General features: G+C 40.0%; 1 protein-coding gene across 2 annotated transcripts in view; it reads left to right on the forward strand.

Moving 5' to 3' along the window:
* The window catches only part of atp6ap1la (ATPase H+ transporting accessory protein 1 like a), a 39,913-nt gene that overhangs the window by 6,430 nt on the left and 6,011 nt on the right, over positions 1-27,472 (forward strand). The window contains exons 4-9 of one of the 2 annotated variants that reach the window (XM_072582346.1): positions 4,021-4,214; positions 11,624-11,664; positions 13,573-13,655; positions 18,559-18,803; positions 20,074-20,124; positions 22,157-22,360. In XM_072582346.1, coding sequence (XP_072438447.1) covers positions 4,021-4,214; positions 11,624-11,664; positions 13,573-13,655; positions 18,559-18,803; positions 20,074-20,124; positions 22,157-22,360 — 818 coding nt within the window. Of the gene's footprint in view, positions 1-4,020; positions 4,215-11,623; positions 11,665-13,572; positions 13,656-18,558; positions 18,804-20,073; positions 20,125-22,116; positions 22,361-27,472 lie in introns of both variants that reach the window. The other variant, XM_072582345.1, reaches the window with a different exon arrangement.

The raw sequence follows: 27,472 nt of genomic DNA on the forward strand, positions 1-27,472 counted from the left end.
AAAAAGAGGAAAAAAAGAGTAAAAAAAACACAGGAATGTCAGAGGTCCTGTTAAAAAAAAGAAGAAAGAAAAAAAGAGGAATGTCAGAATGGCAATCTGAGAGCTGGCTCTGAGGATGCTAGACTAGTGTCAAGAATTTGGCATATAAGGTGACTTTGTGATGGGATATCAGCCTTTGTGGCATTATTTCAGTGGCGAAGAGAGTAAAGCACATTCTTGAAGAAACTCACTCATAACAGTTGGTTTTGAGTTGAGGTAAACATTTCTGGCATGATGATTATTTGGGAAGTTTGACAACGTTGCTGTTGAAAACTGGGGCCATTATATGGAAAAGATGTGTTTTTTTTTCCCAGGCAAATGACATTAGGGAAGATGAAAAGCAATGAGTAATTCTCCTGACAGCTTGTGGATCGACAGCATTTTCAGTATTAAGAGTCTAACTTTCCCTGTGGCACCAGATACTAAAACCTTTCAAGAGTTAGTTTAGATTTAGTTGAGGAATATTACAGCCCAAGCCTCCTCAAATTCTGAGATGCTATTGATTTTACTCAGCAATTCAAAAAATAAGGGAATCCGTATTGACTTTTTTGACTAGATTAAGAAGACTGGCAGAGGCATGTGACTTTGGTTTAACCCTTAATGAGATGCAAAGAGACGATTTGGTATGTGGGATTAATGATGTAATGTAATGTACCACAGCTGGACTTCAAATAGGTAAAGCTGGCTTTATCATTGGAAAATGTTGCAAGTGGAGTATATAGGTTGCAAGGTATACCGATGAAAGTGGACACCCCTGCCAGTCTGACTGAGTTTGGGAAGCACCATCTGAATTAAGGAAGTTGCATAGCCATACTCAGGATATATCCTGAACAGATGGACAGTAGGGCAGCCCACAGCAAAAACCCAAAACAAAGCCAAACCTCAGCCAAACAGTTAAAGCCAAACAGTTAAAACCTTCTTGAGGATCTGGATGGGCAAGCCATTGTAATTGCAGACCTGAAACAGCAAAGGAGTCCTACTAGATCTAAACTCAGTAAGAGAACCCTTGGGCTGGTATTCAGTAGGGTGTATATCCTGGAGAGTCCACCTACACCTTGTTTGGAACTGTTCAGTTCCTTAGCAAAATCCAGATCAGAACCAATCGAAATAAACATCTGGTTAAATGGTCATCAGGTTGTAATGGAAGTCAATACTGGTGTAGCCGTTTCAGTGCTTGCAGAACCAGTCTTTAACAAAGTTTGGTCTGGATTCCAACCCTTAAGTTTGCTCAAGTCCTTGGCTAGACTGAGGACCTACACCAGGGAACCTTTACAGATTAAGGAACAACTTCGGTTCTGACCTCTTATGAGAAGTGGCTGGTTCTGTTACAACTGATTGTAGTAACAGGCTGAGGCCAAGCTTGACGGAGCGAATTTGGTTGAGAAAGATTCACCTAGATTGGCTCAACACTCTTTGATTAGAAAATGGTTGCCTGGGTAAAGTTCTAATTAAATACCCAGAAGTCTTTCTGGAAGGTCTAGGGACTAGCAAAGTCACCTTGAATGTTGACCAGGATGCAATTTCATATTTCTGTAAGAACTGCCCAGGGACATTTGCCTTATGGGCAAAAGTAGATGCTGAAATCAGAAGGTTGGAAAGTTAAAGAATCATCAAAGTAGTCCAGTTTGTGGAATAGGGAGCACCAGTCTTAACAATTTTGAAGCCCTATGGTCGGTTTACCTTTGTAGGGATTTTAAACAAACCGTAAACCACTTTTTGCAGCTGGATAAATACCCAGATCCTTGCATAGAGGAGTGGGGGCTATCCTTCATGAAGCTGGACATGAGCCATGCATCTGAAATTGCAATTAGATGAGAATTCCCAGAAGTATTCTATGATTAATACCCATTAGGATTTGTATGAAAAAGAGACTGCAATTTGAGGTATTGTCAGCCTCTACAATTTTTCAGTAGACAATGGGAAACATTTTGCAAGGTCTACCCCAGGTTGCCATTTATCTAGATAACATACTAATAACAGGGAAGACCAATAAGGAACACTTAGAGAACTTGGGCATAGTCCTTAGACGTTTCTCCCAGGCAGGTGTATGCCTAAGAAGGGAATGATATCTGTTCCAGTAAGTGACTTAGTTGGGCTACAGAGTAGACAGGACTCGGTTACACCAGTTGGAAAACTAAGTGAGGACAGTCAATGGTGCCCTGGCTCCCATTTCTATACCGGAGTTTAGGTCTTTCTTGTAGCTGGTAAATTATTACAGACAGTTCATATGTAATCTGGCCTCCATCTCAGTACCTTTGCATCAATTCCTAAACAAAACTCAGCCTTAGAAATGGTCACATGACCAAGCCATAACTTCCAGAAAAGTGAAGAAATAGCTATCATCCTCTAAGGTGTTGGTACACTGTGATCCCAAGTAAAATCTGGTATTAACATAAAGTACTTTCCCATACAGCATTAGGGTAGTATTAGCTTATAGGAGGCCCAGTGGAGAGGAACACTCAATAGTATTTGCATTTCAGACTTTGGCTCATACAGAGCGACGATAGACAGAGCGAAGATGTACACAGCGGAAATATGCCCAGATAGAGAAGGAAGGTTTGACGGTTGTATTTGGAGTCAGCAAGTTCCACCAATACCTTTACTGACGTAAATTTGTGAAATTAATGGTTCACAAACCCGTATTAGATCTATTTAAAGAAGGCAAGGAAGTGCCGCCAAAAATTCAGGCTGAATTCAGCGTTGGGCTATAAAACTAAGTGTGTATAGTTACAAGTTGGAACACCGTCTGGGAGGTCAAGTAGTGAATACGGATGCAATGAGCTACTTCCCATTGGCACTGGTGGAACTGCCGCTTGAAGAATCCATAATGGTTTTACATTTTTTGGACACACTTCTAGTCACAGCTCACAATATCAGACTTTGGACACAACAAGATGTAATCTCTATCAGGAAAGCCAGGGTCAGATACGAGATTCCACCCTGTGAGAGACACAGTTTACTATAAGGGACAAAGTTTGGTGAGGGAACCACAGAAAGGGCCTGCATGGGTGAGAAGCTTGGTCAAAACAAAGTCTGGTCCACTAATGTATAAAGTTTGGGTAGGTGCAGTGGTCTTGAACAAGCATGTGGACCGTATGAAACCTGCAAACATGCAAATGGTGTGGCAGCAAAACATGCCCTGCTCCTCGGAACAGTCATAATGGCTGTCAGAATCTGTGGATTTTTCCTCTCCATCAAGCGTTGAAGTGACCTCTGAATCAGCTATGGATTCAGCAGATCTCATTATGTAGACACCTTTGCCTCAGAAGAAGACAGTGAATTTCTTTTGAGACAAGCTGGGCACAAGAGACTAACTGCTGTGCATTACACACTGCTTGTATCGGATGTAGAGTCAGAAGAACCTGACCTGATGCTAAATAGCCCCAGAAGGCACTGTAAAAGAAAGGACCAGCCTGTGCTCTCAGACTCAGAAGGAGAGGAATGTAGTGATTGTAATGATATCAGTCAAGGGGAACTCATAGGTTGGACCAGATTAACAGGGAGCCCTGGGCCTGGTTGATAGATAAAAAGAGGAATGTCAGATGTTCTGACACTCTGACAGCTGGCTCTGAGGGATCTACACTTTCCACATGTAAATAAAGGGTGACTTAGTGTTGGCATACCAGCCTTTGTGGAGTTACTTCACTGAATAACTAAGCCATGCATCTGGCAGGGTATGAGACTGCTCACAGATTTGCTCTTATTACTGCAAGCACTAGGATTTTCTGTCAGTTTTATCATGCAATGACTATTTTTTTTTAAAACATGGGCTCAATTTCACCATCTGCAGTGGTGGAATTTGAACTCCGAGCCCCATAGCTTTAGTCTGAGATTCTGGATTACTAGTGACAATATCACTATGCCACCTCCCTCATTTTTTAATTAGTAGAGTAAAATGAACCCTATGAACTTATTGCCTCCTGAATGTAAATGAAAGGAGTTACCTTATGGGCTCAATGTAAACTTTTTCATTGCCTGTAGAATGCCCTGGATTCTTCTCCATCGTCCATTATCCTACCAGCTGTAAACCAGCATTGGACAAATCAGCTGCCAAGATATCTTCAACAGAAACTTGGAGAAGACCCAATACTTGTGAATTATTTACCTTTTTGGAATCCAGGACTGAGCAGCACAAAATCTTCTCTATTAATCGTGAAGTTATCATCAAGACACAGGTAAAATACATTTGCACATGTATTTTTGTTTAATATTCTCTTGTGGGACGTAGGCATTGCTGCCTGGCCAACACATATTGCCAGTCCGTAGTTACCCTTGAGAAGGTAATGGCGAACTGCCTTCTTTAACCGCCGCAGTCTGTGGTGTGTAGTTATCCCCACAATGCCGGTGAGGAGAGAATTCCAGGATTTTGACCCAGTAGCAGTGAAGGAGCAGCAATATATTTCTAAGTCAGGATGGTGAATGGATTGGAGGAAAACTTGTGGGTGGTGATTTTCCCATGTATCTGCTGCCCTTCTCCTTCTAGATGGAAGCGGTCATAAATTTGGAAGGTGCTGTCTGAGGGTCTTTAACATAATAGCCACTATTGCTCTGGGTACCTTAGCTTGCACTAAAAGGAAACCAATATCCAATTTTCCTTTCACTGAAATCATTTAAGAATGCAATAGAAGTTTGACAAGTATATAATTTTACCAGAAAGAATAATACAAATCTAATTTTTACCTTCCAGCAAAATTCTTCTTATTCTCTCAAGGATCAAGGAGCAGTTTTTCTTAAGTGTCAGTTCTCTCATGCCTTGGTTAAGGGACTCATCTTCATGATTGAGTTGAGACAATAAGTATAGGCTTACCAGGAATTTTAACCATGAGAGCTGAGCTTGACACAGACACCATCAATGTTTTCTTATATGTCCACTTTCCATCAGGATTTGCAGGATTTAACCTGGGAATGTGGAGGTCAATTCTATACACCTTTAATCATTCTAGTACAGATCTACTCATTTTGCACAAATCAATTATAAAATATGAGTTTCACTAATGTTTGAAGTATAACTGTGATCTTACCCTATAAGGAAATTATGGGAGCCATAAATTCTTCAGTAAGACAACTATATATACTATGTTTTACTTACACTAGAAGCTAATAGAAAGTAAAGCTTTTAAACTCTTAACATCCTTCCTGATTGTTAAGCCATACAACTGGCAAAGTCATGGCTTTGATCTCAGCATATGTAGAGGTATGATGTGGAGGTGCTGGTGTTGGATTGGGGTGAACAAAGTTAAAAATCACACAACACCAGGTTACTGTCCAACAGAGTTATTTGGAAATACAAGCTTTTGGAGCTCTGCTGCTTCATTAGGTAGCTAATGGGGCAGGATCATAGGGCACAGAATTTATAGTAAAAGATAAAAGTGTCATACAACTGATATGAAGTATTGAACAAACCTAGATTGCTGTTAAGTCTTTAATCACTTAGAATGGGTATGCAGGTTTTGAGTATTAATATATAAATCCCAGAACTTCTTTCAAGTCACAGTCCCGAGATAAATTAAGATTTTATAAAAAGATCAGACAGTGCATTAAAGGTGTGAGGTTAGAGTCTGTCTGTATCCCAACCTTGAGTCAGACTGGTTCTATTTCTAAAGTAGGAATTTATCAAATGTCTACCTATAGATTGTGTACTTTTTGAACAAAAGAGAATGAATATGCAAATACAAATCTGCAAATGCAAATCAACCCCATAGACTTATATATGCGTGTGTGTGCGGTTGGGGTGGGGGGGAAGAGATCGTGTGTCTTGTGTGTGGGTTTGTGAGGGACAGGGATAGAGTGTGTGAGCCTGTGTGTGTGTTCATGTATGTGCTTGATAGCATATGTGTGCGAGTGTGATGGAGTATATGCCTGTGAGGGCGTGTGTGTATGAGAGAGGGTTTGTGTGAGGGTGTAAGAATGTGTGTCTAAGTGTATAGTGTGTGAGTATGTGTGCTTATGTGTGGGTGTGCCTGAGTGTATAGTGTAGTGGGGTCATCTGTAGCATGTGTCATGAAGTTGAAGGCATGTACTGTATCTTTAAGAGAGAGTGACTGCTGTTCTGAACTGTGAGATTACAAGCACTTGTATATATGAATAGATGGCAGTTCCGGAGTATACTGGAAAATTGAGAATATATAACATGTGGCTATGAAATGGAAACCTGAGTTTGGGTTGCTGTTTTGACAACAATTTGAATTTAACCAATCAGTTTAAATTATGCAACAGGATGCTAAAACCCAATCAAGTTTGAAGGTATTGTTTTGCCAACATCGGACCAAAGAGATGATTTGATGTTGGGGGGTATAAAATGCAGATTTTGAAAATTAGTCAGAGAGCAACTGTTGTTGAGACAGACAGAAATAGGTGGACAGCTAACATCTTGTTCTCTAAGAAATTAGGAAACACCCTATCAAAGGTACCTTTTCATATGACATACTCGCAATAAAAAGAAAGAAGATGACCCAGGGAGATCTTAGCCAGAAGAAGAAAAACACAGAAGATGACAGCAACTATCAGGTTTTGAAATTAAGATCATGTAATTTTAATAAGTGTCTTATTGGAACAGAATATTGTTATAAGAGTTGGAGGTAGATAGTAAGCAGTTAAGAGAAAGGGAGGCTTAGAGTTGTGAATAGTTTGTTTAAGGTTTGCTTTTAGAGTTAAAGTATAAATAGATGTTATTTTCATCAAATAGTGGAAGTTGAGAGTTCTCTGTCACACATTTTTAACAGATTACAAGGTGAGGTGAGCTTTTCTGGGTGTTTGGTTAATTAACAGAAGGGTTCATTGCTGTGACATGAACCCAAGATCCCAGTTGAGGCCATCTTCATGGGTACCAAACCTGGCTAGCAGCCTCTGCTCAGCGACACTACATTATTGCGTATCCCAAAGAATGCCTCAGAGGAAAATCACCCAAAGATCCGAGGCTGATTATCCTTTTACATTGAAGTGTTCCTGTTTGGGAAGGAACATCACTGTCTGGCGATTGTTGTGCAGTGCCCATTCATCTGTTATCGTAGCGTCTGCTTGGTCTTGCCAATATAGCTTGCCTTGGGGCATCTTTGCCTGCAGCATATGAGAGACAATGTTGGCCGAGTCACATGAGTACCTGCTGTGCACATGGTGGGTGGTGTCTCCACGTGTAATGGTAGTATCCATTTTGAAATTCTGACAAGTTTTGCAATGGTTGCCATGACAGAGTTGTATGGTGTTGTGGTCGATGTTATCCTGAAGACTAGGCAGTTTGCTGCGAACAATAGTCTGTTTGACGTTTGGTGATTGTTTAAAGGCGAGAAGTGGAGGGGTAGGGAAGATTTTGGCAAGGTGCTCATCCTCATCAATAACATGTTGCAGGCTGCGAAGAACACTCCCAGGAAGTACTGGACAATGAAGGGTACCCTACTGGTCATATCTCGTGTCTGTCTCCTGAGGAGGTTATCATGATTTCTCGCTGTGGCAAATTGGAATTGGCGATCGATGAGTTGAGCATTGTATCCTGTTCTTATGAGGGCGTCCTTCAGCACCTTCAAGTGTCCATCGCGTTCCTCTTCATCTGAACAGATCCCGTGTATGCTTATGGCTTATCTGCAGGAAATGGCTGTTTTACAATGTTTAGGGTGGAAGCTAGAGAAGTCTAGCATTATGAGGTTCTCCATGGGCTTCCAGTAGAGTGAAGTACTGAGGTGTCCATCTATGATGGAGATGCGTGTGTCAAAGAATGAAACTGATTCTAAAGACTAGTCCATGGTGAGTCTGATAGTGGGATGAAACTTGTTGATATCACTGTGTAGTTGTTTCAGTGGCTCCCCGCCATGGGTCCAGAGGAAGAAAATGTCGTCAATGTATCTGGTGTATAGTGTTGGTCAGAGGTCCTGTGCAGCAAAGAAGACTTGTTTGAACTTGTGCATGAAAATGTTGGCATATTGAGTGCAAATTTGGTCCCCATGGCTGTTCCATGTGTTTGGATAAAGAACTAGTTGTCAAAGGTGAATATGTTGTGGTTGAGGATGAAGCGGATGGGTTGTAGGATAGTGCCTGGAAATGGCAGTCGTTGTATTGAGTACTGAGGCTGTTGCAGCAATGCCATCGTCATGGGGTGGTGTTGGTGTAGAGTGTCGAAACGTCCATTGCGACCTGGAATCTTCCTGGTTTGACTGGTCCGTGGGTGTTGAGTTTCCGTAAGAAATTTGTAGTGTTGTTTCAGAAGTTGGGGGTCCCCTGTACATGTCGTCAAGTCACTAATCATGCATGGTTGTGTTTGAGGTTTTGCAGATGTAACTAACTCTGGAAATTAATATCTTGATGCTCCTTCAATCAGTTTCAAAAGAAGAAATGTGTTTTACCCTGAACTGACATTTTCATGTTTCTTGTACAAAAATGGGAGATACCATCTGGGCAACTTGTTCATAGCAAGCTTTCCTCCAGTTGAGTTTGTTCTGAGCTGGCTTTCTTCACTTCAGGCTTTCCTACATTGAACTAGATGAAACAAGAACTCTTCCAAGCACTCACAGTTTGAATAACAGGCCGCACAGTGTCTACATCAAAGAAAGTGGTTATCACCAGCTCTATGAGTGAGTTTGGTCAGAAAATACCTTGCAAGAGCTGTAAGAAACACTACATTGGACAAAAGGCAGAAAATTAGCTGTCAGTTTACATGAACATCAACTAGCCACAAAAAGATATGACCCACTATCACTGGTATCCTTACATATGGATAAGGAAGGCCGCAACTTCAACGGGGACAACACATCCATCCTAGGACAAGCCAAACAGATAGATGCACAAGAATTCCTTGAAGCATGGCATTCCAACTGGAACTCTATCAACAAACACGTCGACTTGGACCCCACTTACCACCCTCTGAGAAAAAGAATGGGAAATGACATCACCACAGGAAATGTCATCACCAACCCAAGGAAACCTAAACACATAAATAGAAAGCGGGTCATAACACCAGTGCTTCAACAGTGGGTCACTGATGATGTTCTGGATTAGTGGTGCTGGAAGAGCACAGCAGTTCAGGCAGCATCCAAGTAGCTTCGAAATCAACGTTTCGGGCAAAAGCCCTTCATCAAGAATAAAGGCAGTGAGCCTGAAGCGTGGAGAGATAAGCTAGAGGAGGGTGGGGGTGGGGAGAAAGTAGCTTAGAGTACAATGGGTGAGTGGGGGAGGGGATGAAGGTGATAGGTCAAGGAGGAGAGGGTGGAGTGGATAGGTGGAAAAGAAGATAGGCAGGTAGGACAAGTCCGGACAAGTCAAGGGGACAGTTACTGAGCTGGAAGTTTAGAACTAGGGTGAGGTGGGGGAAGGGGAAATGAGGAAACTGTTGAAGTCCACATTGATGCCCTGGGGTTGAAGTGTCCCGAGGCGGAAGATGAGGCGTTCTTCCTCCAGGCGTCTGGTGGTGAGGAAGCGGCGGTGAAGGAGGCCCAGGACCTCCATGTCCTCAGCAGAGTGGGAGGGGGAGTTGAAATGTTGGGCCACGGGGCGATGTGGTTGATTGGTGAGGCCACGGGCGATGTGGTTGATTGGTCCACACTGATGATGTTACCTAGTATGGTGATGAAATGTCTGAAAACGAACCTTCCAACTCAGCAAGCAAAGTTACAACCAGTTATGTGATTTTAGGAATCCTACTTTTAAAAATAAAACCTCCAAAGCCAATAACGAACTTTCAAGAACGAGTTTTAAAGAAACCAGTCTAGGTGTGGTCAGAAAACTTGAAATAAGTTCTTCTTTTCACAATCCTTCAAAACCTAAGCCCTCCAAACAATATTAGATATATAGCATCTTTGCAACACAAAGTATGGCATGGTGGCTCAGTAGTTAACACTGCTGCTTCACAGTGCCAGGGACCCAGATTCAATTCCAACCTCGGGCAACTGTCTGTGTGGAGTTTGCACATTCTCCTTGAGTCTGTGTGGGTTTCCTTTCACAATCCTAAAATGTGCAGGTTAGATGAATTGGCCATGCTAAATTGCCCATAGTGTTCTGGGATGTGTAGTTTAGGTGCATCAGTCAGGGGCAAATATAGGGTAGGGGAGTGGGTCTGGGTGGGTTACTCTTTGGAGGGTTGGTGTGAACTTGATGGGCCGAAGGACCTGTTTCCACACTGTAGAGATTCTAATTCTTTAACCATGCTCTGCTGAGTTGATAGAATTGTCTATTACAGGATTTTCAACCTTAATTTTAGATCCCTTTACAGCTTTGCTCTTTTCTATATCTGTAACCTCCTCCAGTGTTACAACCACCTGAAGTCTCAGTGCATTTCTCATCCTGGCATTTGTTCATCCATGATTGGCAGTGGTTTCTTCAGCTGCTTGGAACTTACAGCCACAAATAGTTATCTCTGTCTCTTCCTTTAAGATGCTATAAAACCGAACACCTTTGCCAAGTGTTGTTTCAGTATCCCATTAGCGACTCTTGTTCCCCAATTTTGTTTGCTCACAGTAAAAGACACATTCCCAGAGCATTTTTATGACTATAGCACTTTACAGCCAAATACCCACTTCTTGTAGTCACCGTTGTAATTTAGGAAATGTGGCAGCCAATAAACACATGGGTAACTCCCACAAAAAAATGTGATAATAACCAAATAACCTTTTCTTGTGCAGTTGATTGAGAAATATACATTGGTCAAAGAAATGGAGATAATGTCTGGAGACCTTTTACTATCATCTAAACATAGTGACATGGTTTAACATTCCACCTTTTACATTGCAGCATCTCTCAGTACTGTACTGGAGAGTCATGATTGTTGTGTTCAAGTCTTGGAATGGAACTTGAGCATGGAGCCTTGCTGTCAGGATAAACTCACTGAGCAATGGCTACATTCTCTAATGTTTCTGTGAAATATTTTGGGATGTTTTATTTCTTTAGAAGTTTTACAAAGATACCAATTAATTGTTCCATGATAGATGTCTTTCAAAAAATGCATAATATTTCACTTTTTGTAAGAATAATTTTTTGAGATTTTTAAACTTCTTTGACTTTACATCCAATCCTTGCTAGCTATATCTTGGCAGCTAATTCAATATCAAAGGTCCCAAATTCAAGAAGAATAATAGAAAAATATATTTTACAGGAAGAAGAAAAATAGTTATTTTATAATATATATTGTATATATTTAAAAGATAATAACAAAAAAAGGAAACCTATAATATAAAGAATGAAAACATGGTTTCCTTATAGAAACAAAATTTGAGCTGGATTTTACCCTAATCCACCTGGTTTGTCAATGGAACATAAAATCAGATGGAGGGTAAAATTACTTTGTGGTCCAAACATGTTAATTAGCATTAGCCAGATTATGATTGAGGCCTATTTCTACAATAGACTCTTCTCATATATTATCAATTGAGGTAGGCTTTGCTTTCACACAGAATAGAGACAGCAAGATTCTCTCAGAATCAATTAATTGTGCATGACCTGTAGGAACAGGTCAGGTCTGCACACCACTGTTAGACATGTCACACAAATACAATTTACATGTAATTATCTTCTATGTTTAATTATCATACCAAATTCAAGATTATAAACATTGGTGAGACATTGTTGGTTATACTCAAGTAAGGTCTCTACTTTCCTTTCACAGACCTGCAATGGTACCAGACACTAAATTCCTCAGTGATGATGGTAAGCTTTCAGGCTATGTCACTCCTTTCAGTACTCTGAAATTTCAGATAAAAGAATTCAGTTTTAATGAGGAACACTGCAACCTCATAAATGGATTGGTACTTTGGTTTGAAGTGATCCAAAAAAATCTTTAAAAACTGGTTCAATTGTTGCAGTTCCAGTATTTGCCTTTGTCTTAATCAAAATCAGCTGAATTCTTTGGGAAGAAATGAATATTACAATATGTTCTTAGATAACAGATAATATCAAATGCTGAAGTTTATAGAACTGGTCTTTTAAAAGGCAGTGTTTGCAGCCAATGCAGTCAGTGTCTGTGACATCATTGTATGATTTTTAATGAAAACTTTATACTTCTTTAGTAAATACTGTGATTTGTGAGACATATGTGGCTCTCAAGTTTGGCGATTTAAAGAACAAATAGATGGAACACAAGTTTAAAAATATTGAATTTCGACCAAAGGAGCTTCAATGCCCTTCACATCTACAGTAATGTTTCAAACTAAACTGAAACATTTGGACTTTTAAATGCATAATCTATTTCTATTCTAGGTCACAAATAAGATATTCATCAATATGACATCTAATTTAAATTGAAAGATGTATAATTTCAAAAGTTCAAATGTTTCAGTGTAAAATTTGAAAGACACAAATGTCGCTCAATCACAATATTTACAAAAGATGTATTAACTTTTGATTAGCCAATGTTCACACAAAGTATTTAAAGTGGACTCTGTGAAGGGTCTAAAGAGAAAAGGGTAATTATAATATCTTTTTAAAACTAGCAGAATATAACTGTGGTTTCTATTATGAATGTCTAATCCACAAAACTTGTTTTTAGCATAGGACATAAATTAAAAATTAATGAGATCTTTCCAGCTGGAGTTAGTGGGCTTAGATTTTCAGGTAGACTTGTTTCAATAAAAGTAAACAAAATCTAACCAATTAATCCTGAGTGAGGTTCGGTTTCATTGGTGATGATTGTTCTTTGGTGTCATTGCGTTAAGCATAACTAGACTAGTCTCTTAGGCTGGGTAATAGTGGAAAGTTATTACTTGAATTTGTAATATTTCCAGTTTATAAAACTGAGTTCTTCATTGGATAAAACTGTTGCATTACCAGGAGAGAAATCCTTTATACGTGCAAATGTGGCAACCAACTTCATAAGTGACTTTTTCACACATATATAATTTGGAATTAGATGCAATAAAATCAAATAAAAATTATAAACATTTGATTTTTAAACACTGGTTTATATGACAACCAATATTGGCTGAACTAACTAAACAAGTTTGATTAGCTCAATTATCTGGACAGCTGGTTTGCAGTTCAGAGTGATAGGCAGAGGCTCAATTCCTGCACCAACTGAGGTTACCACAAAGGACTCTCCTTCCCTGCTGAGGGACTTTTGCCCGAAACGTCGATTTTTTTTTTTCTCCGCTCCTCGGGTGCTGCCTGAACTGCTGTGCTTTTTTAGCACCACTCTAGTCCAGAATCTGGTTTCCAGCATCTGCAGTCATTGTTTTTACCTACTCTCCTTCTCAGCCTCTCCCCTCAGCTGAGGTGTGCTGACTCTCAGGCTTAACCACTGCCAGTCATCTCTCTCTAGTGAGACAGCAGCCCTGTGGTCAATTACTTTTAATGTGGGTATGCTTTAGCTCCCTTTGCATTTTGCAGCAAAGGAGGAGTTAGTGCAGAAGTTACATTATGCCAGTGTACAATAAATATGAAAGCAATCAGCTAATCTTTAATTGTCTTTTTTTCCCACATTGTATCACAAGGGAAAGTGGGATATAATTGCAGATTTAATTATGAAATAAACTTTGTTGTGATATTATGGTCAATATTATGTTAGAAAGAGCAAAAAGAACTCAGAATCTGTTCAACAGTATTTTATTTATTTTTAAACAGATGTCATTAAGTTGGTCACCAGTGCCTTAAAAGCAAACAATATTACCTACACAGCTATTTTCACAGCTGGCAGGAGTTCACAGGTATGAGATATAAAACCACTGCAAACTCATTTTTATTATCCAATTGGTTGCTCATAAATTATGTGGTTACTAAACATTTTGCTGTGCCAATGGATAATTGTAGTACTTGTTCATACCCAAAATGCTGCTAAATTTACAACTTAGGCATGCAATTTTGACAAACTGTTAAGATGAAAGCAGTTGGTGCTCAATCAGGAGAAAGGAATTAAGTAAGATTTTTTGACCTTTTCTTCACATCTCCTAGTGGCCAGCAAGAGGTCATTGTCCACATTGGAACCAACGACAGAGGAAGGGAAAAGGTTAAGATTCTGAAGGGAGATTACAGAGAGTTAGGCAGGAATTTAAAAAGGAAGTCCTCGAGAGTAGTAATATCTGGATTACTCCCGGTGCTACGAGCTAGTGAGGGTAGGAATTGGAGGATAGAGCAGATGAATGCATGGCTGAGGAGCTGGTGTATGGGAGAAGGATTCACATTTTTGGATCATTGGAATCTTTTTTGGAGTAGAAGTGACCTGTACAAGAAGGACGGATTGCACCTAAATTGGAAGGGGACTAATATACTGGCAGGGAGATTTGCTCGAGCTGCTCGGGAGGATTTAAACGAGTAAGGTGGGGGTGACCCAGGGAGACAGTGATGAAAGAGATCAATCTGAGACTGGTACAGTTGAGAACAGAATCGAGTCAAACAGTCAGGGCAGGCAGGAACAAGGTAGGACTAATAAATTACATTGCATTTATTTCACTGCAAGGGGCCTAACAGGGAAGGCAGATTAACTCAGGGCATGGTTAGGAACATGGGACTGGGATATCATAGCAATTACAGAAACATGGCTCAGGGATGGGCAAGACTGGCAGCTTAATGTTCTAGGATGCAAATGCTACAGAGGAAGGATAGCAAGGGAGGCAAGAGAGGAGGGGGAGTGGCGTTTTTGATAAGGGATAGCATTACAGCTATGCTGAGGGAGGATATTCCTGGAACTACATCCAGGGATGTTATTTGGGTGGAACTAATAAGAAAGGGATGATCACCTTTTTGGGATTGTATTATAGACCCCCTAATAGTCAGAGGGAAATTGAGAAACAAACTTGTAAGGACATCTCAGCTATCTGTAAGAATAATAAGGTGGTTATGGAGGGGATTTTAACTTTCCAAACATAGACTGGGACTGTCATAGTGTTAAGGGTTTTTAGATTAGATTAGATTCCCTACAGTATGGAAAAAGGCCCTTTGGCCCAACAAGCCCACACCAACCCTCGATGTGTTAAGTGCATACAAGAAAGTTTTCTGATTTAGTATGTGGATGTACCTACTAGTGAAGGTGCAAAACTTGGCCTACTCTTAGGAAACAAGGCAGTGCAGGTGACTGAGGTGTCAGTGGGGGAGCACTTTGGGGCCAGTGACCATAATTCTATTAGATTTAAAATACTGATGGAAAAGGATAGATCAGACCTAAAAGTTGAAGTTCTAAATTGGAGGAAGGCCAATTTTGATGGTATTCGGCGAGAACTTTCAAATGCTGACTGGGGGCGCATGTTTGCAGGTAAAGGGACGGTTGGAAAATGAGAAGTCTTCAGAAGTGAGATAGTAAGAATCCAGAGAAAATATATTCCTGTTCGGGTGAAAGGAAAGGCTGGTAGGTATAGGGAATGCTGGATGACTAAAGAAATTGAGGGTTTGGTTAAGAAAAAGAAGGAAGCATATGAAAGGTATAGACAGGATAGATCGAGTGAATCGTTAGAGTATAAATGCAGTAGGAGTATACTTATAGAGTCATAGAGATGTACAGCATGGAAACAGACCCTTCGGTCCAACCTGTCCACGCCGATCAGATATCGCAACCCAATCTAGTCCCACCTCCAGCAACCTGGCTTGTCTTTACCACCCTTCTTAAACAGTGGCACCATGTTAGCCAACCTCCAGTCTTCCGGCACCTTACCTGTGACTATCATTGATACAAATATCTCAGCAAGAGGCCCAGCAATCACTTCTCTAGCTTCCCACAGAGGTTCTCGGGTACACCTGATCTGGTCCTAGGGATTTATCCACCTTTACCCTTTTCAAGACATCCAGCACTTCCTCCTCTGTATTCTGGACATTTTGCAAGATGTCACCATCTATTTCCCTACAGTCTATATCTTCCATATCCTTCTGGACTCCCCAATCCCAGGGAACAGACTTTGTCTATTTATCCTATCCATGCCCCTCATAATTTTGTAAACCTCTATAAGGTTACCCCTCAGCCTCCGATGCTCCAGGGGAAACAGCCCCAGCCTCCTCTGTAATAGGGACATTTTGCAAGGTGTCACCATTTATTTCCCTACATTCTATATCTTCCATATCCTTTTCCACAGTAAATACTGATGCAAAATACTAGTTTAGTATCTCCCCCATTTTCTGTGGCTCCACACAAAGGCTGTCTTGTTGATCTTTGAGGGGCCATATTCTCTCCTAGTTACCCTTTTGTCCTTAATGTATTTGTAAAATCCTTTGGATTTTCCTTAATTCTATTTGCCAAAGTTATCTCATGTCCCCTTTTTGCCCTCCTGATTTCCCTCTTAAGTTTGCTGATGATACCAAAATTGGAGGTGTAGTGGACAGTGAAGAGGGTTACCTCAGATTACAACAAGATCTTGACCAGATGGGCCAGTGGGCTGAGAAGTGGCAGATGGAGTTTAATTCAGATAATGCGAGGTGCTGCATATTGGGAAAGCACGTCTTACCAGGACTTAGCCACTTGATGATAAGGTCCGAGGGAGTGTTGCTGAACAAAGAGACCTTGGAGTGCAGGTTCATAGTTCCTTGAAAGTGGAGTCACAAGTAGATAGGGTACTGAAGAAGACGTTTGGTATGCTTTCCTTTATTGGTCAGAGTATTGAGTACAGGAGTTGGGAGGTGATGTTGCGGCTGTACAGGACATTGGTTAGGCCACTGTTGGAATATTGTGTGCAATTCTGGTCTCCTTCCTACCGCAAAGATGTAATGAAATTTGAAAGGGTTCAGAAAAGATTTACATGTACAAGGATGTTGCCAGGATTGGAGGATTTGGGCTATAGGGAGAGGCTGAACAGGCTGGGGCTTTTTTCCCTGGAGCGTCGGAGGCTGAGGTGTGACCTTATAGAGGTTTACAAAATTATGAGGGGCATGGATAGGATAAATAGACAAAGTCTTTTCCCTCGGGTCGGGGAGTCCAGAACTAGAGGGCATGGGTTTAGGGTGAGAGGGGAAAGATGTAAAAGAGACGTAAGGGGAAACTGTTTCACACAGAGGGTGGTACGTGTATGGAATGAGTTGCCCGAAGAAGTGGTGGAGGCTGGTACAATTGCAACATTTAAAAGGCATTTGGATAGATATATAAATAGGAAGGGTTTGGAGGGATATGGGCCGGGTGCTGGCAGGTGGGACTAGATTGGGTTGGGATATCTAATCGGCATGGACGAGTTCGACCGAAGAGTTTGTTTCCATGCTGTACATCACTATGATTCTTTGACTGTAAGAGAGCAGCCTTTATCTGGCGAAGGTGAAATTAATGAACAGCAATTGCTGACAAGGCAAATAGATCCTCCCAAAAACCCTTGTGGACAAAGACCATTGAACCGCCGTAACAATTCTTCCCTCCACCTATAATATTTAGGTGGAATTTTATAAAGGCAAGAAGTTTAACCAATAGAGTTATATGTCAACATTTCCTAGTTGTCTACTGTAGCTAAAATTTATGTATCTGTAATAAATGGTAACTCCTGTTGAGTCCAGAAAGCTGGGTCCGTGCTCTGTCTTAACCTAGGTCTTAAAAGACAGGTACATTGGGGAATTTTGATTAAACCCTTAATCTTTATGATGATTCCATGAATAGTGGAGCACACAACTCAGAGAGATGTGACATTGTGACTTCCAAGAAATGCCTTAAGAAATAGTTCCAATGTTCTTTTATTGAATACTTTTTGAAAAAAAGAATCCAGGTATGTCCAACATTTCAAACTTAAGTCCACAATAATTCTTAATATGAAGCCATCATAAAAGGTATACAGTACATTGAATTTTAGAAGCCCTTTGTGGGTAGTATTGGAGAACTCTAAGATGTACAAAATTGAGGAAATCATTAGTAATTTTTTTTAAATGTAGTTTAAAGGTTGAAAACAAGGAATGAGTTATGGACAGAATGACTGAAGATGGGTTCTGGTGTTCTGTTCTGATATAGATTCTATATGAGACAAAACAGATCATTCAAACTAAAATCTCTGAGTTATATTATCCTCCACAGGAGCAATAGTACTGTCATGCAACTTCCACCTTTTCAATTGAAGTTCAGTGCTACCCAAGACAGCTCCCACTTGTGGAATCGGTCCAGAATGAAGGGACACAACTATACAATCAAATATAGATAAAGACCACTTAATGCATCAAGTTTTGAGGGAGGCTGTGGATTTTGCTAGCACAATTCGTGATTGATCAGAAGCAGTTGATATTGAAGAACAAGTGAGATAAATTGTAGAACGAAAGCGTGTAAAAAGATTTAGGAAAGGAAGGATGTATTGGAACATGCTCATATAGATGATAAATATAGACTTATTAAAATCTGTTGCAATTTCTATGAAAGTGTACACAATGTCTATCACTATTGGTAGATTGGTTACCTTTTGAAAAAAGGAGTTGTGAATTTAATATCTATTCTGCCAAACTTCAAATAATATTTACTTTGATGGAGTTGTCAGATAAAATATTTCGCAAACATTGTTTCTTCTTTCAGTTTCCAACCATATATGTTATACTTATCCTGTTTTCATTGCATCAGCAGATCATTCTTTAGTCTTTGAGTTCTTAAGTTGAAACAATGAACAAGTTTCATTGAATAGTTATCTCAACATTCATAAATAGGAATTCATTTCTGATATCTTTTTTTCATAGATTGTTAGACATGCTTTCAATGAAGTAATGAATACAGGTAGACATCTTCTCCAGATCCCAAGCTGGAACCAGTATCCTCCCATAAATGTTACAGATGGTGAAATGCCCTGCATTCTCTTCATAGCTAAGAAGGTAACACTTCGAATTGGAGACCAGCCCGAGATAGATTTGACAAACAGAACTTTTGGGAGCAGTGCTCCCAAAATTAATACCAGGGATTCAACATGTACTGCAGATAAAGCTATGTAAGTCATAGATACATTGCACTTTTCATTTGGACATTTTACATTAGAATTAGAATATTTTAAAAGAACATTATTGTAAGTAGGTTAGAAACAAATGAACATAGTGATATTTAACTCATTTATTATTTTGAGGGGAGTAAGAAGTGCTATGAACATTATTTAAGTATGATAGCTGAGAATCATACAGATGATGGAAATGAAATATTTTAATTTAGTTGACTAAAATGAGTTTAGAGTTTTAATTCATTTCTCAGTAGGCACAAATCCACAACACAAAGGATACTATAGTTGAGAGTCAAGTTTTAATTACAGATAGTGAGATCTTAGATGTGATTCAGAGAAAGATAGATGGGAGGAATGGAAAAGTAATTCTAAATTAAACCATGTTATTTGTTTTTTTGCTTGTAAGGTTCAATTGTGTTTTGATCTTGAAATGGTATCTGTATTTAAGCAGTCATCAATTCCAATGACATGTATATTCTGTAGTGCATTGATCAATTCTGGTGTAAATAGTCTTCATATTTTAGCAGATAGAATTGCATGTCTTCATGTCATGGACCTAGTCTTTGGTATTTGAATTTGTGCTGATGTTTCTGATTTTATTTTGCAATATATTACATTAAAGTTGAGCAAGATATTATTTTGATTTGAAATGGGAAAAGAATAAATGAATCCTAGCTAAGTATTTGTTTTGATATTGCAGGAATTTTGGAGCAACATGTAATCTTTTATTTCACATGCTAGTAATTGCTAAAAAGCAGTCAGAAAAACAAGGAAAATTTCCATGAATTTGACACAAGTAAATAGAAATATGATGAAGCTGGTGATCGTATATTTTGAGTGATCTATGGAGGAAATTGAATGACTTTACTCAGAATTGCTGTCTTGATGAGAACATTATAAGAGACAGTAAACTAAAACAATGTGATGTTTTGGGAAGATATAACATTAGAAACTGATGCATTCCAAGGAGTAATATAGAAAATTGAGTGCAAGAGATGTGAAAAACGTTTGGAGGAGACAGAAAAGAACCTAAAATCAGATCATTTGATTATGATAACAAATGTAAATTGTGAAAAATGTTGCATTGTCCATTGGTCTCATTCCTTACTTTGAAATGCATTTAAATGCATTTTAAAAATGATTTACAACCTGCATAATGATTAACACTATATTGTCTGAATTTAATCTTTCTATCTGTAAATCTTCATTTTGTTATGAAATACAGGACCAATTCTTTCTGTTTACAGTTTTACTTTGTTACATTCAGGCTTTCCTTGAACTATGGTGATGTTGGAAATCTAAAGCAACTTGTCATTAGGTAAGGATTATTACTTAGTTGCTTAGCACTGTACACTGAACATTCACTCTGAGCTCAGTCAAGCTTATGCTGATTTACAATCTGTTACATAGTCTAGTATATTGCTCTCTATCATTTTACTTGTTTCAAATGACAGATTTGGATTATAAACCTTTTGACATATAAAGATACATTACAGGCACAAATATATTTTAGAAGGAGTAAGGGAAAGATGCAATTGTGTGGGACCCAAAGAATAAGCAATCAGTTTAGATGAACGTACTATAATAATGCTCTTTAAATTACCCTTAATCCTGATTCCATCTCAAGAATATCTTAGTTAAATCTTTGTGGTTAGGATGGTAAATTGATTAAATGGTCAGAACTTGAAAAGTAAATGGTAAATGTTTTCAATTTCTTTTAACTACAGACTATTGACTTTTGGGAAAATAATTTTTGATGTTTCAATGAAGAGAACCAGCATAGACATTTCATGATTCATATCTATGTTTATTAATAATGTTAGTCAACCTTTTAGTTTGAATGCAGGACAGTGGACATATTTGATTCTTGGATTAGTGGTGCTGGAAGAGCACAGCAGTTCAGGCAGCATCCAACGAGCAGCGATTTTGCTGCTCGTTGGATGCTGCCTGAACTGCTGTGCTCTTCCAGCACAACTAATCCAGTATTTTGGTTTTCAGCATCTGCAGTCATTGTTTTTACCCCATATTTGATTCTTGGGTCTAGATGTCTTTCTGACAGAATACAAGAGAAAATACTTCCAGTGTTTCCTTGGTGGGTTTATGTGTTCATGGATCGGTATGCACAGTGGTAGACTGTCAGAGTGTAAGAAGCATATTTCAGCTTCAAAATCACTGACGCATTAGAATATCTGAAGCCAAATAGCAAAACACCCTGTACATTTAATCCCATTAATAACAGGCTAAAACATCATAATAAGCTTTAATTCATCCTTGGTATACTTGTAATAACTACATCATAACCCCTTTCATTCACAACAATTTTCTCCTCTTTCTTCTTTTAAACACAATACTTTGCTGAGCTCCACAAATGTTAATCATCCTGTAATACTTCAGAATAAGTAGTCATCAGATATAAGTATACCTGATGGTAAATGGTGGCAGTAACTCATGCAGAATGAACATTGCTCAACTCAGTGTTATCCTTTGGTGATGTAAAGCAGTTAAAATTGCTTGAGAGAGATATGAACACTTTTCATTTTCATAAGTCAGGAATGTTGAGCTGGTTGCAGCATTTCTATGAGCACTCTAGGATCACCAAAGTCAGCACAATCCAAGGATCAATCCAAGAGTATTCCTAATCTTTAAGGCTCCCAGTTGTAGCATTTGTTGAACCACTGTTACAAGGGTGGGAGGAATGCCACAACGTAATTTTAATCTTTCCATATAGATACCTGTCAAAACATGTACCTGCACAATCTACACTATGGTCACCAAACAAAACAGAGTAAAATAACCTAAGTAAGTTAATGGTATATCTGGCTATCCCACAGCTATTGTTAGGGACATTTATCTATCAACATCAACTGAATGCTTTAGTTATCTAATTATGATATGACAACTTGTACCAAAACAAGACAGGTGTTATTCACAAATCAACAGAACTTATTTCCCAATCACGAGGGGCTCTCGAACCACAGTGGTAGGGTCTCTAAGTCTGAGACAGGAGGGCTGTGTTCAAGTCCCATCTGCTTCAGCAATGTGAAATAACATCTCTGAACATTTTAATTATAGAGTATATATCTGTTCAACCCTTGGGGTCTTGTGGCACAGTGGGTAATGTTCCTATTATCAGAGTTAGGACACTATGTTTCAGTCCCTTTTGCTCTAGAGGTGTGTCATAACATCCCTGGGCAGATTGATTAAACATACCTTTTTTGGCTAACACTGTGGTACACAATGGTAATACAAGTTTTAACATTTGAAATATTTTGTGGACAAGGACTTCAGTGCTTCTACTGTCTAATTATAGGTTTGAAATGTCATATAATTATCATACAACTTCTGTTCAGAAGTGGTTTAGCCTGGATTTTGTGCAGATCTTCCACAACAATTCATTACAAGCAATATTCAATGCATCTGAAATCTATGCTCCAGTTACAAATTCATACCACTGTCAATACATCAGTAGTCTGCAGAAACATGAAGCACTACTCGTGTCCAGATTCCAAGAAGACAGAACAAGATTGTGGCATATTACCTTTGTGGAGTTTCAGGTATAGTTTATTTCAATAAAGTAAAATATGTTTATAAAGTATTTGTGATAATTCCAATAGGAAATCTGCTAATTTGGGTCATTCAATGGAAATGCATGTTATATTTTGATCAGTTGTAGCACTTTTTCACCATTGGGCAATGTTGGACTTCATATAGTGTTGCCACACTGAGAAGGACAGCTGAACAAAATCAGCTTTCCAACCACTGAATTTGCAACACAACAACATTAAAACCTTACTGGTGGCGGTTAGCGTTTAAAAAAAGTTACAATGGTTTTTGTGGTGGAAAATTGCTCAGTTTTGTGTAATGGCAGTTCTGGATATTTATAGAAAAGTAAAATTAAAACCTTCAAAGTCCCTCAGAATTGATCTCAAAGGTTCCTAACCAGACTTTTTTATAGAATCCCTACAGTGTAGTAACAGGCTCTTCGGCCCAACAAGTCCACACCAACCCTCCAAACAGTAACGCACCCAGACCCATTCCGCTACCGTATATTTACCTATCTTGAGAGGTTTGGAATGTAAAAGCAGTGATGTGCTACGGAGACTTTATAAAGCTCTGGTTAGTCCCCATTTAGAATACTGTGTCCAATTATGGGGCCCACACCTCAGGAAGGACATACTGGCACTAGAGCATATCCAGCAGAGATTCACACAGATGATCCCTGGCATGGAAGGTCTAACATATGATGAACAGCTGAGGATCCTGAATTGTATTCATTAGAGTTTAGAAGGTTGAGGGGAGAACTAATAGAAACTTACAAGATAATACATAACTTAGAAAGGGTGGATGCTGGGAATTTGTTTCCGTTAGGTGGAGATACTAGGACCTGCGGGCACAGCCTTAGAATTAGAGGGGGTCAATTTAGAATGGAAGTGAGGAGATATTTCTTCAGCCAGAGAGTGGTGGGCCTGTGGAGCACAGTGGAGGCTGGGATGTTAAATATCTTCAAGATAGAGACTGATAAATTCTTGATCTTGCAAGGAATTAAGGGCCACAGGGAGAGTGCGGGTAAGCAGCGTTGAAATGCCCATCAGCCATGATTGAATGGCGGAGTGGACTCAATGGGCTGAATGGCCCTACTTCCACTCTTATGGTCTTACCCCTGACTAATGCACCTAACCTACACATTCCTGAACACTATGGGCAATTTAGTGTGGCCAATTCACCAACCTGCACACGTTTGGATTGTGGGACGAAACTAGAGCACCTGGAGGAAACCCATGCAGACATGGGGAGAATGTGCAAACTCCACACAGACAGTCATCTGAGATCCTGGATCCTGGCACTGTGAGGCAGCAGTGCTAACCACTGAGCCACTGTGCTGCTCAAACCTTTTGACTAATCAATCAGATTTCGCAAGTTTTTAGATTAGATTAGATTAGATTCCCTTCAGTGTGGAAACAGGCTCTTCGGCCCAACAAGTCCACACCGACCCTCCGAAGAGCAACCCACCCACACCTATTCTCTACATATACCACTGACGAATCCACCTAACACTACGGGCAATTTAGCCTGGCCAATTCACCTAACCTTCACATCTTTGGACTGTGGGAGGAAACCGGAGCACCCGGAGGAAACTCACGCAGACACTGGGAGAATATGCAAACTCCACACAGACAGTTGCCCGAGGCGGGAATCGAACCCGGGTCTCTAGCGCTGTGAGGCAGCAGTAGTAACCACTGAACCACCGTGAATTTTTGACAGTGGTTTGTAGTTTAAACAAACGAGTTAGCAATTTACTAACAATACCATAACCTTAGTATAGCAAAATTAAACAACAAAGTTATCTAATTGGCCTATGTTATAAGCCCAAAAAAACACTTTCCAGTCCATTCACATAAAGGACAGGCAAAAAGTGCACCTAAAGATAAATAAAAAAGCATAATGAAACTGGCCAGATTACTTAAATGGTTTTCTTAATGCATTGTTCCAAAAGCACAGATGATGGTTTCTTGGTTGATTTTCTGAAGATATTGATCACGGTCACCTTTTACAGTTCACTTAAATAAAGGCCATAATATTTCTCACCACTTTTTTTTCTTGAGATTCCAAGAGCTGCTAATGTGAGATTCAGTAGGGAGCTTTCAAATCTTCATGCTGGACCATCGTCGACTAATTCCTTTCTTTTGACAGAAAACACAGTCCAAAATCTAATTCAAACTCTGATCACTACCGGTCAGACTGACCATCTCTTCCATCAGGTCCCAGTTACCATTCAACATCTGCTTGAGCATAAGGTCTTCTCCAGACTTAGAATCGTAGAATCCCTACAATGTGGAAGCAGGCCATTCAGCCCATCACATCCACACTGATACTCCAAAGATTATCCCACCCAGTCCAGCACTATCCCCGTACTCCAGCATCTCCCATGGCTAATCCACCTAACCTACACTTCCCTGGACATCACAGGCAACTTAGCATGACCAATTCACCTAATCTGTTCATCTTTGGATTGTGGGAGAAAACCAGAGCACCCAGTGGAAACCCATGTAGACACAGGAAGAACATATAAACGATTTTAGAAAAGATTTGTAGTTCAGGTTTTGGATCAGATTGTAAGTTGGCTCGCTGAACTGGTAGATTTGTTCTCAGACATTTCATCACTACGCTAGGTAACATTATCAATGAGCCTCTGATGAAGCACTGGTGTTCTGTCCCTCTTACTATTTATATGTCTTGGTCTGTTGTGGTGGGTGATATCACTTCCAGTGCTTTTTCTCAGAGGTTGATAAATGTTTGTTAATGGAGTTCTGGTTTGAATGCCAGTCTTCTAGGAATTCAAGTGTGTGTTCTTTGTTTAGCCTGTCCCAGGATGGATGTATTGTCCTAGTTGAACTGGTGTCCCCCTTCGTCTGTGTGTATGGACATTAGTGATAGTTGGTCATGTCGTTTGGTGACTAATTGGTGCTCATGATCCTGGTGGCTAGTTTTCTACCTGTCTGTCCAATGTAATGTTTGTTGCAGTCCTTGCAGGGTATTTTGTTTATGATGTTCATTCTGCTGGTTGTTGGTATGGGTTCTTTAAAGTCATCGGGAGCTGTTTCAGTGTAGTGGTAGGTTTGTGGGCTACCATGGTGCCTATGGGCCGAAATTGACAAGACAGACTTCCAAAGAATGAAACCAGAAGGATCCAACACACCCAGTTTCTATCGATTACCAATGGTACATAAACAAGGTGCCCCCTCAGACCCATAATTTCACTTCCCGATACAGCGACATACAGACTAGCAAAGGAACTACAACGCAAAATGAAACACCCAGTAGAAGACTCAAGCCACTCCATCCATTCCACCCAGGAATTCCTTAATATCATCAAAGACACCAAGGTGGAGGACGATGAGGTCATGGTTTCCTTCAACATGACAGTCCTATTCACATCAATAAACATCACCCTGGCCAAAGAAACACTGGCCTCACTGCTAGATGAACCAAGGACACAAACACCTGACAGCACCAACTCCATCAGCAAGGTCAGCATCCTCAAACTAGTAGACCTGTGCCTCACAACCCACTTCACCTTCAACGACAAGATCTACAAACAATTCAATGGGATGCCTATGGGGTCACCAATATCAGGACTTTTAACAGAAGCAGTTATAAAGAAGTAAGAACGAACAGCCCTTCCCACGATCCAGCCCAAGGTTTGAGTCTGCTATGTGGATGACACCTTTGTCATCATGAAACGCAACAAATTAGAAGAAACCCACAAACAACATCCTTACTGGTAGGAAGCTCACAAAAAAGGAAGAGAACAACAGCAGACTCCCCTTCCTAGACGTTACAATAGAATGAAAAGCCAATGGAAAGTTGCAGATCAGCATCTACAGGAAAGCCACACACACTGACCAGATACTCAACTATAGGAGCAATCATCCCAACACCTACAAATGGAGCTGCATCAGGACATTATTTAAACGAGCCACAACACACTGCAGCACCCACGAAGTATGAGAAGCTGAGGAAAAACACTTACACATCGTATTCAGGAACAACAGGTACCCAATTAAGTGCAGTCCACCAATTCCTACACAACAGACCTAAACAAGAAGATGCAGCACGTCCAGAAACTGTAGCCACCATGCCATACATTAAAGATATCTCTGAAATGACGACCAGGCTACTCCACCCCCTAGGCATTGTGGTAGCCCACAAACCTATCACCACACTGAAACAGCTCCTGATGAATTTAAAGGAGCCCGTGCCAACAAGCAGCAGAACGAACGTCATATACAAAATACCTTGCAAGGACGGCAACATGACATAGGTCAGACGGGCAGAAAACTAGTCACCAGGATACATGAGCACCAACTAGCAACCAAAAGACATGACCAATTACCACTAATATCCATACACACAGACGAAGAGGGACACCAGTTCGGCTGGGACAATACATCCATTCTGGGACAGGCTAAACAAAGACCTGCACTGGAAATCCTAGAGCCCCGGCATTCAAACTAGAACTCCATTAACAAACATATCGACTTGAACCCCATTTGCCACCCTCTCAAAAAGAACTGCAAGTGCTATCACCTACCACAACAGACCAAGACACATAAATAGTCAGCGAGACTGAACACCAGTGCTTCATCAGAGGCTCACTGATAATGTTACCTAGAATGGTAACAAAGTGTCCAAGAACAAATCTACCAGCTCAGCAAGCAAACTTACAACCAGAACATGTAAACTCCACACAGACAGTCCGCTGAGGATGGAATCCAGATCCCTGGCTTGTGGGGCAGCAGTGCTAACCAGTGAGCTAACTTGCCATCACTTATTGGAACCAACTCCCAGGTACTGACTTCATTAATAGCCAACTTCTACATCTGTTTAAATATAATGCTTTTCCCAGTGATGAAGCATCTGCAGAAACTCTTGTTCTGCAACCAGCTTGCAATTTAAAAAAAAGCTCAGGCCTGGCCTCATGAATAAACAAAAGCTTATTTGGTCTGCTTTCCTTTTAACACAAGCTGTTTCTCAGTTCAAAAAAGACAGCTCCAAACCAAAATAGATGAAAGCATAAAAATAATGAAAAATCAGCAAGGGCTAGAGCAACAGCTAATAGTTCATTGATCTTACGTTTCTGATGCTGACAATATGCACCAATATAA

Source organism: Chiloscyllium punctatum, chromosome 12, assembly GCF_047496795.1.
Source record: "Chiloscyllium punctatum isolate Juve2018m chromosome 12, sChiPun1.3, whole genome shotgun sequence".
Taxonomy (NCBI): domain Eukaryota; kingdom Metazoa; phylum Chordata; class Chondrichthyes; order Orectolobiformes; family Hemiscylliidae; genus Chiloscyllium; species Chiloscyllium punctatum.